The sequence below is a fragment of the Carcharhinus amblyrhynchos genome, chromosome 22 (genome assembly GCF_965287045.1).
Source record: "Carcharhinus amblyrhynchos chromosome 22, sCarAmb.v2.hapA, whole genome shotgun sequence".
Lineage (NCBI taxonomy): Eukaryota > Metazoa > Chordata > Chondrichthyes > Carcharhiniformes > Carcharhinidae > Carcharhinus > Carcharhinus amblyrhynchos.
The window spans coordinates 32,389,753-32,401,941 of record NC_137345.1 but is presented as its reverse complement, the minus strand read 5'-3'; the positions used below and the strand labels follow the sequence as shown (position 1 = coordinate 32,401,941).

At 43.1% G+C, this 12,189-nt stretch overlaps 1 protein-coding gene across 1 annotated transcript in view; it reads right to left on the bottom strand.

The window, feature by feature from the left end:
* LOC145357045 (neuron navigator 1-like) overlaps nt 1-12,189 on the bottom strand; it is a 698,546-nt gene that overhangs the window by 463,709 nt on the left and 222,648 nt on the right. The window contains exon 5 of the mRNA XM_080210100.1: nt 3,294-3,400. Coding sequence (XP_080066226.1) covers nt 3,294-3,400 — 107 coding nt within the window. The remainder of the gene's footprint in view (nt 1-3,293; nt 3,401-12,189) is intronic.

Here is a 12,189-nt window from a genome sequence, read left to right as displayed (position 1 = left end):
AGTTGGCCCACTCACCATTCTTAACTGGACAGGGTTCACACAAATGGCCGCCTCTTCAAAAATCCTCTTCAAAATATGACATCCTACCACTCATCAGTCCCAGGTTCCAGACCCAGAATTCAGTCTGGTGTCAGGAGCAGTATCCTGGAATGAAAATCTAGCCCACTGAATCACTAGAGTCATAAAGCTCGACACCCTTTGGCCCAACTAGTCAATATCTCCCAAGGCAGCACAAGAAAGGGGCTATTCAGCCCATCAAGTTTATGCCTGCTCTCTATAAAGCAACCAATCAATCCCACTCTGCTGCTCTATTTCGGTAACTTTGTTTCCTTCAAGGGCCTGTCCAATTTTCTTTTGAAATCACTGACCAATTGCAATCCTACTACCCATGTAGACAAAGCAAGGGTGGCCAACACCAGGGGAAAAAAATTAAGGGACTCATTGGCATGAGGGGATTTGGAGAGGTTGCTGCCAAGGTTGTGAGGGGGAGTGTGAGGAAGGGGATTGCTGTCAATTCTGTGATAGCATGGGATGGGGAGATCCTGAGGGAGGGGGCCACCAGGACAAGGGCGCAATGCGAATCTGCAGGTGCATACTCCACATGTGCAAAAACCAAAATCAAACATACATGACAAATAATGTCCCCACAAAATGGGGCAAGGGAAAACAGCCTCAAATATTGGAGGGTCCCATAAATTCCAGCAGGGTTAGTTACCCTCGTGTAGGCAGCATGTTCCAGAGCATTATCATTCACTTCGTAAAGTACCTTCTCCTCCCCCAAACCTCTTGCTTGAAACCTTAAATCTATGCGCTCTGGCCCTTGCAAACACCAGCTCATGAGAACCGCTGTTTTTTTTCTACTTACCTAAACCTGTCATCATCGTATATACCTCTATCAAATTTCCCCTCAATCTCCTTTGCTCAAAGAACAATCGCTGTTGTTCCAACTCATAGCTTAAGTTTCCCTCATCCCTGGAACCATTCTGCTAAACCTCCTCCTCTGTAATTCAGCACAAAATACTATGGAACTATGGTCAGCACAAATTAAGTTGCTATGATCAATTGTTCTGGTTCAAATAACCCTGGGAACCAAACCCCTTCCTCTAAAAACCTATGCAGGTTAAATTAACAGCCACGTTGAGTTCCTACTAATTGGGCTCACTTGAGGCCTTCAAACAGTTTCTTGAAATCAAAGTATTTCTCTTTTTGTTTCAATACTAATAGGTCCTTTTTAAAAGCTTTTTTTAAAATTTACTCGGAATTAAAGTACTAAGAAACTGAATGCATGAGTTTAACTAGCAAATGGCTTTTTCCGTTTTACTGTAAGTCATTCTCCATTATTCAAGATCAGGAGGTCGACTAGACACTCTGACTATTTTTTAAACTTGTATTCAACTATTGCAAGAAAGCTGTGACAGGTTTAATATAATTCAAGAAAATATTTTGAAAATAAAGCATTAAAAAAACTCCATCCTGAATCATTGCCCATTTGCGCTGGTTCATGACAAAACACAAGTGACTTTAAATGGAAACTTGAAGGAACAAAAACACTTTTCAAAACTAATAATTTTGAGCACAATTTGTTCACAGATTGCCAATTAGGTTCAAAGCAGGAACTACAGCATATATTTCCAAATCCTAACTGACACAAGTCCAAACCAATTCATAGCAACTGCTATAAGAATGTTTGCACTGATAGTCATTTGGTAGTACAGAACTTGAGTATTGCTCTAAAAAAGAAACTTTCTATCAAAACTTTTCATCATGAACTCATCTGGACAAGGATGAAGATAAATCAACAGTAATGGGGAACAACCATTTGTAGTACATGAGAAGACAGTGTTGATTGGTTGGCAAGTGCAGTATGATTGGTAAAGGCCTTGCCATGGAGTGTAGCAGAGAATAGTTAATAGCCAAGTGTTGTTTCAAATTCAAACCGGGCGGGTCAATTCAGTTGGACAACACTTGCTAAACAAAAGCAGAACTGATTAAACAATCCTGATTGTGTTAAGAATTACACTGAAACCAAATTCAAGATTATCAGTCAGGTTCACAGTGTAGCTCATTTACACATGTTCGAAGTGACGTATGTTCATGCACAAGCTTCTGTTCTTCGCAGGCAAAACAAATATAGAAGCATAGAAAATAGAAGGAATTGGCCATTTGGCCTTTCAAGCCTGCTCCACCATTGATTTTGATCATGGCTGATCACCAAATTCAATATCCTGATCCTGCCTTCCACCCATATTGCTTGATCCCTGTAGCTCCAAGACCTATATCTAATTTCTTCTTGAAATCAGACAACGTTTTGGCCTCACCTACTTTCTGTGGTAGTGAATTCCACACATTCATGACTCTCTGGGTAAATACATTTCTCCTCACTTCAGTCCTAAAAGGTTTTGTCCCTTGTCCTCAAACAATGACCCCTCGTTCTCTCAGTCCTATGTCCATGCATAACTAGTTTTTCAACCAAATAAAAACTTGGGTGACCGCCATTCTCTGGTTCATTCACCACGGCAATACCTTGACCAATCAGAGCTGACCTGCCAGGTTTGAATTTGAAAAGCTTGGCAGTTGACAGTTAACTGTTCTCTGCTACATTCTCTATGACAACGCATCGACCAGGGTCACCTTCCCAATCAATCAACATTCTTCCCATGCAATATAAATTGTTGTTCCCTTTTACTCTTGGTTTACCTTAGAAGTACTGATGAAGCTTGCAATATCTAGTTCCTAAGAATGGCAAAAGGGTTGTATGAAGAAAAAACTGTTACACTTCTTGTCTGGAAGAATCTCAGTAAAATTCTGTTAGCAAGATCTTTTCAGGAATATATCTTGGAATCCCTACAGTGTAGAAGCAGGTCATTCAGCCCATCAAGTCTGCACTGACAACAATCCCACCAGACCCTATCCCTGTACTTCTCCCTATTTACCTGTGCTAATTCCCCAAACATTAAGGGACAATTTAACATGGTCAATCTACCTAACCCGCACATCTTTGGACTGTGGGAGGAAGCTGGAGCACCTGCAGAAAATCCACACAGACACGAGGAGAATGTGCAAACTCCACACAGACTGTCACTCAAGGCTGAAGTTGAACCTGAGTCCCTGGCGCTGTGAGGCAGCAGTGCTAACTACTGGGCCACGTGCCGTCCTAAATAACTAAACATTTTAGTTCATCAAGATACGGTACTGAACTGGGAATTCAAGAAAACAAACTGACCAATCAAGAAAAGACGTATTATTCCAAAGTGATCCACTTAAAGCAAAAATCAAATTGAAATTCACTATACCTATATCCTCAAGACATTTTTTGGATTTCCAGTTGCAGTCTTCGGTATTGGGATGGCCAGCTGGATCCTTTGATTCTAGACTGCTATTCTCTCTCTTTGTCTCCCCTCTGAAAGATGATAACAGGGTGATTCAAACAGAATGATTCAGTGACCTGATGCAAGATTCAACCTTTCATAACTAAAGCCTGGAACTCACCTTCAGAGGAACATTCTTACAAATCTCACAGCAAAATCTTTTTGAAGATCGCGGTGCTATTTTTACTTACAAACCATCACTGAATCACAATTACTATTCCTCCAGGAATTCTTTGACAGGTACTCATTATTGTAACACTGAGCAGATAAGTAAAGTATTATTTTGGGGGGTGTGGGGTGCAGGTTGCAGGAACCCATGCAATATTTATTAGAAGGTACGCAGTCATTGGCAAGAGAAAGGGAATATTCTGCTGCGGAACTTTAATCAAGAGGAGGAACTTTTCAGAAATTCAAGACCATTTAAAGGACAGACAATTATGGAGAGAACAATGAAGTAAATCCTGAGATAACAACAACAATTGCATTATTGTTATCATTCTGAAAATATAACTGGCTAAGAATACAGGCATAAACACATGGTCAAACAAAGTGGGAAACTGCAGTGTTACCCATTGCAGCTGGCAGTGCCTGACAGCCCTGGGATTCAATGGTGGGATTCAATTACTTCTGTGAGGGAAAATATCCCCACTGTGAAACACGCCAGCTCGCCTGGTTTCATAGAGTTTGGCCGCCATCTTTAAAGGGCACTCCAATCTCAGAGTTAATTGAGAGGCCCCCCCCCAACCACCTTATCCCTCCCCCAACATGACCCCCTCCCCCCCACTGACAAAAGCGACATCCCCAACCCCTCACCACCAAGGAACTACCTCCTCCCCACCCATAAATGAACGAGTCACCCTCCATACCCATAAATGAACAGGTCACCCACCGGCCCCCCACACTACCACGCAGGTATGAAGGTGACCTAAATCCCCCCCCAAGAAGCCTGACTTCCCCAATCCCCTCTCCACAGTCCGAGGCTTGACCCACCCCACATGGATATGGGGTCAACAAAGGCACTACCCTTGTCAGGATCTCCCCTTCAGGTTCTGCCCCTTGCTTCCTGCCATCGTAGACGTGCCAACCTGGCAATAAAACCTGCCATCCTGATGTAACACTCGGACAGTGACGCCTGCCAGGCTCTTGAAACTGAAACCATGACTGGTGACACTCTGGTATACTGCATCTTGCCCAGGATGGCATGAGTCATCGCCAGAGTGGTGGAGGAGTGGTGCCCACCTTTTCTATGGCTGAAAGCAACCTCCAGTGCAGGAATGCTATTCCAGCATGAGTGATTAAAGAAGACCCATTCTCCAAAAAAAAGTGAGCAAAGATTTTGGAACAAGGTACAAAACTCTGTAAAAAGAATTGTGGTCAGAATGAATCAACAATGAACTGAAACAAAATCAAACAACTGCCTGATGTGAAATAGTTTGGGCCTGTCAATCAGAAGGCTATTAGATGGTAGTGGAGTGTAAAATTCAATGTCAACAAAGCATTTCAAAGCCTTTCAGCTTTCCAGAAGCGTTCAGAAATTAGAACAAAAATGCAGTGTTCAACTAATGGAGTTGAGTGAACAGTTGTGCTGAAAAGAGGAAGTTCCTGAGGCTTAGTGGAGTGTTAACTGATAGTATCAACAATGAATTGCTTAATCTGTTCTGAGGCTGTCAATCAGAGCAGTTCAGGCTGCATCTTTGGCTCATTCAGGCTACAAAAGGTAACTCAACTAGTGAATCTGACATGTTCTGTGTTTCAAAGGACTTCAAAGGGGTCTACTCACACCTGCGGCTTCTGAAAGAGCAAGTGATTCTTGTAAGTGAAGCTGACATCTCCTTTCAGTCAGGGGACATCATCTGGTCACACCTGGAGCTTCTGACAATGAGCAGGGCAATCCCTTATGTAGAATAGATTGCTGCTGTGATTCTGAAGGCCTCCAGATGTCCAGGAGAATGGATAGTAAAGTGACCAGGCCACTTCAAAGGTTTCACAATACAAGAGTGAAGACTTTTAAGTGAAAGCTGCCTGAGATCACCATGTCAAGAGTGATCTTCACTTTTCCCAGTGTTTGAAGGGGCACGCCAGCCACAAGACCCCTATCTTGTGTGAGAGTCCCAAGGTCAGTGCCTTCCCCCAGCCCAAGCACACCCAAACCCAAGATCTTTTGGGGGACCTCTCTCTGCAGCCTGGCAGTGGCAGAGGGTCACATGGACCTACAAACTGCTTCCTTGCCCTTCCTCAGAGTCCAAGGTACCAGGTGTGTGCTTGCCAAAACCTGCATTATTTGGAGCCTGCTGGACTTTTCCATTGGGGAGGGGCTGGAGCAGCCTGCCTCAAACACGTTAATTTTATTGAAATTGCATTTAAATGCATTCCCACCCACTCTGGGCTAAAACTTAACTGGGGCAGCATCGTGAACAAAGACTGTCGCAACTGGCAAGAATCCTTTTCTGGCCCTCACTGTCAATTCAATGGCCAGCAATGATCCCAGTCACAGCTGGCAGGAGTGGAGAATCACCCCAAAGGTCTTCTGTTTTTGGAATGAATGCAAAGAAAAGTTTTGTGTTTCTGAGGTCATAAACAAAGATGCAAAAGTGTAGGAAGTGATAGCATAATGGTATGGTCACTGGATTAGTAATTCAGGGACCCAGGGTAATGCCCTGGAGAAACATGCTCAAATCCCATTGCAGCGGATGGTGGAATTTGAATAAAAATCTGGAGTTAAAAAATGACCATTTTTGTAAAAATCCATCTGGTTCAATGATGCCTTTTAGGGAAAGAAATCAGTCATCCTGCCATGCAATCCCAGACCCAGATCCCAGATTGGGCGGCACGGTAGCACAGTGGTTAGTATTGCTGCTTCACAGCTCCAGGGACCTGGGTTCGATTCCTGGCTTGGGTCACTGTCTGTGCAGAGTCTGCACATTCTCCCTGTGTCTGCGTGGGTTTCATCCAGGTGCTCCGGTTTCCTCCCACAGCCCAAAGATGTGCGGGTTAGGTTGATTGGCCATGCTAAGAAATTGCTCCTTAGTGTCCAGGTATGTGTAGGTTAGAGGGATTAGTGGCTATAATATGTAGGATGGGGATAGGGTCTGGGTGGGTTTGTGTTCAGTGCAGACTCGATGGGCCGAAGGGCCTCTTTCTGCACTGTAGGGTTGTATGATCTAATTAATATAAAAAGACCCACTGAAAAAGCCTGGCAAACCACTTAGTTCAAGGGCAACTAGGAATAGGAAATAAATGCTGACCATGCCAGCAATGCCCAAAATAGAATTAAACAAGATCTTTTATGATAACTCTACTGCTTAAGAAAAAAATGAATTAGAACTTCTGTTCATAATGTAAGGGAATCTTTAGGCAAAACTAAAACATTAAAATAACTCACTGACCAGCTGCTCATTATTGCTTCTTGCTTTATTATCTTTTTACTATCTGCAGAAGATGCTCATTCATGCCAGGTACAACCTAACTGTGCTCTCTTAAAGTGGTTATTATTTGTATGGCTGGAGCAGCAGTTAGAGTTTGATTTGAGGTTAACAATGTGTTCAATAGCTTCAGTGTGCATTATGAATGGTTACAACATCTCCAGGAATGGATCTCGCGGGACAGAATTTCAGTGTGGGCGACGGTCTGACTCAGATGGCCACAGACACAATTTGAACTGTTCTTCGTGTTCTACTTGAAGAGTAAGTGGCCACATCTTCCCTGGTCTTCCCACAAGCAGTTGCCGATTGTCTGGATTTACCTTGAACGGCTAGAACTTATTATTGTTCATCAGTCATCAGGTGACGTTTGCAGTTAACCAAGGGGTACGTCATTGAGGGATGAGGCTGTCATCAGTTGGCTGAGTGTGGAGTGTGTTTCAGTAAAGGCTGTGGGATGTCAGATGTGTGTTTTTTCAGATCCTGGCTGGAATTCACTGACTTTGCCCGCTGCTGGGATTCTCTAGTCCTGCTGCAGTGAATGGAGTTTTAGCTGAATGCCAAATTCTCCATTCTCATTGACAGCAGTGCCAGGATGTGCAAGATTGGACAATCCTGATCCTTTATTATAGGGAGTGCTTCACCAGCTGTCAGCTAATGCTGTTCTTTGAGGAAGATGTTTTTCGCTGGAGAGATTCAATGTGTGTTAACCTAGGAGGCCACCTTGAGCTATTTGGTTGAGGCACGGTGATTAGCACTGCTGCCGCACAGTGCCAGGGACCTGGGTTCAATTCCTGGCTTAGGTCACTGTCCGTGCGGAGTCTGCACATTCTCCCTTTGTCTGCGTGGGTTTCCTCTGGGGGCTTCTGTTTCCTCCCACAATCCTCAGTGTACCTGAACAGACCCCAGAATGTGGTGACTAAGGGATTTTCACAGTAACTTCATAGCACTATTAATATAAGCCCTATTTGTGACACTAATAAATAAACTTTAAACTATTTGTTCTTTCAGTTTGAGTCCAAGATCTGGAAGCTTCAATTTTATGTTTCTTTAGTTTTAAGAGCATTACCTTCAGCACTAAAATAGCACAGATTGGAATCAGGTTTGAGTGTTCACTGTTCCTGAGAATTAATGTCAACTTTTGTTCATTATTCAGCATGAGTCACTGAGTGGGAACCATGTTTATTTTTGCAGTTGTTTTGTCCAACATTACTGAGGTAAATTGTAGTGTATTTACCACTGACAATAGTAGTCTCTCAGCACACGCTGCGCATGAAACCTGGGACAAATAAAATTTTGACTGGAAGTGTAATACACACATTAAAATGCTGTAGATTAAGAAACCTGTGGTAAATTATGATGATGTAAAGGTTGCAGAATTTTAATGTAAACCGAAATTTAACCTCCTTCAACTTTTTAACCTCCTTCAACTGAATCCGTCAACTGACGACATTCATTTTGAAAACAATGGCTTGTTCAGATCTCCAGCTGTTCCATATTAACACAAACTGTAATTTAATAAGATTTAAATTTAACAAACATAGCTACTTTAAAAGAAGTTAACTTCTCAGAGTATTACCTATTATTTAGCATGAGTCCGCATTTTTTTTCCCATCAATAATTACATAAATAGTAGCTAGTAGCTGAAGTGCAATATTCGCAGTGTGTCTATGGCCAGGTTGGCTTCTCAACTGGCAATTGGGGGCATTGAGTTTAAAAATTGGCAAGTCATGTTGCAGCTTTATAGGACTTTAGTTAGTCCACACTTGGAATATAGTGTTCAATTCCGGTCGCCGCACTACCAGAAGGATGTGGAGGCTTTGGAGAAGGTACAGAAAAGATTTACCAGCACGTTGCCTGGTTTGGAGGGCATCAGCTATGAGGGGAGGTTGGAGAAACTTGGTTTGTTCTCACTGGAACAACAGAGATTGAAGGGCGGCCTGATAGAAGTCTACAAGATTATGAGAGGTGTGGACAGAGTGGATAGTCAGAAGCTTTTTCCCAGGGTGGAAAAGTCAATTACTAGGGGGCACAGGTTTAAGGTGCGAGGGGCAATGTTTAAAGATGTACGATGCAGATTTTTTACATAGAATGTGGTGGGTGCTTGCAACTTGTTGCCGGGGGAGGTAGTGGAAGCTGATACAGTAGTGACTTTTAAGGGACGTCTTGACAAATACATGGGTAGGATGGGAATAGAGGGACATGTCCCTGGAAGGGTAGGGGATTTTAGTTCAGTCGGGTAGTGTGGTTGGTGTAGGCTTGGAAGTACAAAGGGCCTGTTTCTGTGCTGTGTTTCTTTGTTCTTTCCCCAGAACCAGACCAGATCGCTGAAAAGAGAGGGATGGAGGAAGATGACCGGGGCTGGCCTAGGTATGGGGGGATGGGAGGGAGGTCCAGTAGGCCAATGATCAGGCCAGGTTGCATGTGCTGATCTCAACGCATGTGCAGAGGCCCACGCAGCACAATATTGCTGGCTTCTCGGGCGGGAATGGCCCCACCCACCATTTTTCAGAGTGAATAATGCTAAGGCATTCTGTAATGCTCAGATGTGTCAGAAACTCATTCAGGTAAGTGCGCCCAAAAAATGGGTGTGAAATTCTCCCATTTTCCCACCAGCTGGGCACTTGTTTTGTTTATGACTCCTTGGACCTGTGGGAATCCAACTACAGCAGCAAAACTGAGGATCCTCTTGTCCTGACTAAGCTCATCAGTAGCTCAGTAGCAAAGTGGATATAAGTGACCTGGCAAACATGGCATTGGTCACCTAGGGGATGCACCTATTTATGGTAGATTGCAAATGTCATCGGCAGATACCTGAAGCTGGAAGTGAAGAAATTCAGGGCTGTGGTGACCTCAGCTGTCTCTTTCAGTGCATGCCCATCTTGTCCACTTGGAAGGAGGTCACACTCCAGGACCCCGCAGATGTTAGCAATGACCTGCCATGAAAATCTGAGCCCTCTGAGGCGCAAGTGTTCAGACTTAACCAGAAAGCTAATCCTCTGTGTGTAGACCATGTGATGAATACATGGCCCCTGCAAGCTGGAGTTCAAAGTTCATTCCCTCTGTTCAATGGAGCAGCAAGTGGCATTGAGGAAAAGGCAGCTGCTGCTTCCCTTGTTCCTCAAAAGTTCATGATAGAGCAACTACCACTCTCTATAGAGACTGCTGACAGCTGTGAAGTGCAGATTAAAGTCAAAAAGTCAGAATCAAAGTCAAAAAGTCCAAATAAATGATCTCCAAAGTCTTAGAAATTACCTCCAAAGCTCTGAAACTGCAAAGAGCCATTTAGGTAAAGAAGCAACTGCTGGAGCTTTATATTTAAAGGTTTTCCAGCTTGTCTGTTCCTAAGTCTGACACCGCCCCTCACCCCCACCCTCCAAACCATTTCCTCATCTTGTTGATCCTGGCATGTTTCAAGCAGCTGATGAAACCTCTACACTGGCAGTTAAAACCAGAATCAGCATTAGATCTTAAATAATTGGTCTTTTGAATGGTTAACTCTCAGACCAGCCTGTCCCACAAGGGTTTTGTGCGCAGTTAGAAATAAGCACTTAATAAATGCCGAGGTTGGAATTCCTCTCAGATTCCTGACACTTTTTTTTGCTTCTTTAACACTCAGCACAAACCAACACCCACCTACATCTTGAGAGTTATTTATACCTGTTACCTTTGCACTATTTCCTTTATTTCACAGCGGTGATTTAGGTATAAAGTTTAAGGGAATTGGTGTCCAAATTTGCACAATAAAATGGAAAGCATTGTGAATGATTCAGAGTAAACTAAAGTAAGTTGCAAGGTAATAGTCATTTAAATGACAGAATATGCAAAGAAATGGCGGGGGGATTAAACACCTCATAGTAAACGTGTACATTTTGAAAAAAGGAAATAATATTCATATTTTAGGAGTGAGTGATCCTTAAAATAAAGTACTTGTGGGCCAGGAAGGGAAGGATTATTTCCTCTAGCCCAAATATGCTAATTTGCTTCCATCCTCGTAAGAGGACGAGCCTGATCCTCAGCTCCTCCGTGACTGGTCCCCACTGGGGGACTGGTGGTGCTGAGATGGCAGCGTGGGCTCGTTGGGCCGAAGGGCCTGTTTCCCGGGCTGATTTTGTTCTTTGTTCTTTTAATAGTTGTGCGTCATCCCAAACCCTTCCACATTCTATCTCCCTACATCCCATGACTTCCCAACAATGTTGATGCTTCCCACCCTCCTCAACCATGATCTCTCCCTTGCACCAACACAATGTCTCTTTCCCCCACCACATCCCACACAAACGCAACCTCTCTTCCTTCCCCACCACATGAGCTTTTGGTCTCTCCTTCTTCGTAAAATGTGATTCCTCCCTATGCTGCAATGCAAAACCTCTCCCTTCTCCCACCTACCCTGACCTCATGACTATTGAGTTCCCCAGATGCCCTACTGACATTAAAAACTGGGGTGTAAGCTTTATTATTAAAAAGAATAGCTCAAAATACTAACGACAATTCAAAATGGTAGTATAAAAATGTGATCGAGCTTCAGAGCTTTTTTCTTGCATACTGTCAAACTGATTTACACTGACAATTTGACACTCCCAGCTATGAAGATACTTTTGAAAATGTGTCCAACTCTAGAATCAGAAGTTGTCCAAAGCTTATTTTGTTCTACAAGTACATGCCTGCCCAGTTACAAAGACACATTGAAGCACTAAATAACTGATTGTTTTTTCATCTATTTTGCCATAAAAAGTCTGGTCACAATAACCCCCTTCTAATACTGGCCAAAAAGTGGAATTTGAGGTGCTTTTATAAGGTCTTTTAGTTTATCTTTCAACTTAATCAAATTTAGAAAGCTTATGTTAGGAGAAAACTCAGATATATTAGCACCAAATGGGGTTGTAGGTTTGAGCTATTTGAGTGGGATACATGCAAACAGCATGTGTGGGCCTTGCATTAATATTCTGATCCAAACTGCATTGCGGAATGTCTGCCAAGTTGGTGCGTCAGTTCTGACCCCTCCTTCATGGACCCCCTGTTACTATCATGCCTGCATTTAATTTCCACCCCCTCCCCTGGGATTCATTTAGAAATTTGTGGATCCATCAAGTTACGTACATTGTTGGGGCCCTAATTCTGCTCTTTTGCAATGATTACCACACTCATTTTTCAGTATCAAAAAGAGGCAGCAATCAAAGTTGTTTTGGCTGTGTCAAATTCCCAAAGGCTACATGATCCAACTGAATCCTCCAGGTCTAAAATCAATGCTGCTATTTGTGAAAATGTGAGGAGTACATTCTCACCTTTGTTCCCTCCCAGTACGAAGACATTTCTTCCTCACTAATGTCAAGGAGAGCCATACAATAGCTCAAGCTAAATTCTAGCATTACTGCTGCATTCAGGCCATTATATTTTACTAGATT